General features: G+C 38.9%; 1 protein-coding gene across 1 annotated transcript; it reads right to left on the bottom strand.

Moving 5' to 3' along the window:
* Positions 1-776: 776 nt before the first annotated feature.
* LOC112500652 (NADH dehydrogenase [ubiquinone] 1 beta subcomplex subunit 3-B-like) lies at positions 777-1062 on the bottom strand. The gene has a single exon (XM_025104187.1). The coding sequence runs from the start codon at positions 1008-1010 to the stop codon at positions 792-794; it is 219 nt and encodes a 72-aa protein (XP_024959955.1). The 5' UTR covers positions 1011-1062; the 3' UTR covers positions 777-791.
* Between the last annotated feature and the right edge of the window lie 499 nt (positions 1063-1561).

Genomic DNA, 1561 nt, shown 5'->3' with positions numbered 1-1561 from the left:
ACCTTTAATTGAAGTTCTTAGAGACACAAAAACTAGGGAAGCAGGCTTAGGTATAGGGACGATGTAGCTAGTGGGGATAAGAAGAAGCAAGTTGGGGAGCTTTTATTTGTTTCATTGTGCCTTCTTCTATCTTCTTTTTATGTTGCTTATATTTTACTCTCCTGGGTTCCTTTTCTTCTTCCCTCTTCGCTCACACTTTTATCAGGCAAGAGTGTTCAAAGAAACAGTCGTTATACCCTTTTTGAGGTAAAGGACAAGTCTGGGTACATCCCAAAGTCGGACCGTGCTTGAAAGCAGGATATAATGGGTTGGCTTGGTTTGGTTTGGTTAATTATAAGTTCCACTGGTGTTATTTTGTTTAAGGTCTAAGTGGTGTTAGATGAAACTACCCAAAACACTCCCTTCAACAATTCCACAAGTAATCTGCAAGATCATATCCAAGATAAACACAATCTTGGTGCAATTGGTATAAAACTATGCCCAATTCCTAACACTGCCTCTGCTTTCGTATGCTCTATAACACAAAAAAAAAAATCATGAAATAATGTAAATTGTAGCATGTTCTATTGACATAAACATAAACACGCAATCCTCAAAGCCAAAAATAAGAAAACCTCAAAGAGTAACGAAGATAATCGGCAGGCAATACAATTAATATATCAACAGATTCATAACAAGTTTTAAAACACCCAATCTAATAAATAGAACACAGTTGAGCATAAACAATAACCTAAAAACGGAAAAGGGGGAAGAAATAGAAATAGAAATTGACCTGAAAGGGGAAATCAATCTCAGTGAGAGTGAGAAGGTGAAGAAGGTGAGTGGCTGTGAGAAGGAGCGTAGATCTTGTTGTAAGCAGTTTCACCAACGAGATAGATGCCGAAAGCAACAAGGGCGATTCCAAGGCCAGGAGTGGCATGACGGAACTGATTTGTGAGCATAGGATGCTTCCTCCATTCATCCCTTCTCCTGAAGAACTCTCCAGTGGGTCCTAATGCCTTCTTCCCCATCGATCGATTGATCTGTATCTCCTGCAATTAGGCTCAGAAAATGGCAGCTGGTTTGTGCTTTCGCAGGAGATATCAGCTTCCCTTTTGCATGGGCTGGATCATCCGACCCCATTTCAGGCCCAAATACCAATTTGGATTTTAGATTACAAAAACCCTTTATTTCAACCCGTTTAACATAACAAATTCAAATATGTTTATGGTCGATCATCTAAACTGTGAAATCGTATACTGTATACTATATTAGGTGTCGTTTATTAAACGCTTGCTCGGTAAGTACTTACCGGATAATTTTCCTCACCGAATGAACATGACAAGGGCCAAGAACCTTACTCGTAAGAGCGATGATAAGGATAGAGAGTCTTATACGGTAAGTGAGGGTGACGACTCTTACCCGGGTAAGTGTTTAGCGGGTAAACTGTTACATATGATACGTTTTGATATACTACAATCTTACCCAATTAAATAAATTATACCGTTGACTCCTAACAATAGGCATTTACCAAGTAAGCATTTAGGTAAACGGCCCATTAGTTACATATTTCGGACTTATT

This window comes from Cynara cardunculus, assembly GCF_001531365.2.
Source record: "Cynara cardunculus var. scolymus isolate 2C chromosome LG 17, CcrdV1, whole genome shotgun sequence".
In the NCBI taxonomy this organism is placed as follows: Eukaryota; Viridiplantae; Streptophyta; class Magnoliopsida; order Asterales; family Asteraceae; genus Cynara; species Cynara cardunculus.
This window is presented reverse-complemented; position numbering and strand designations above follow the sequence as displayed.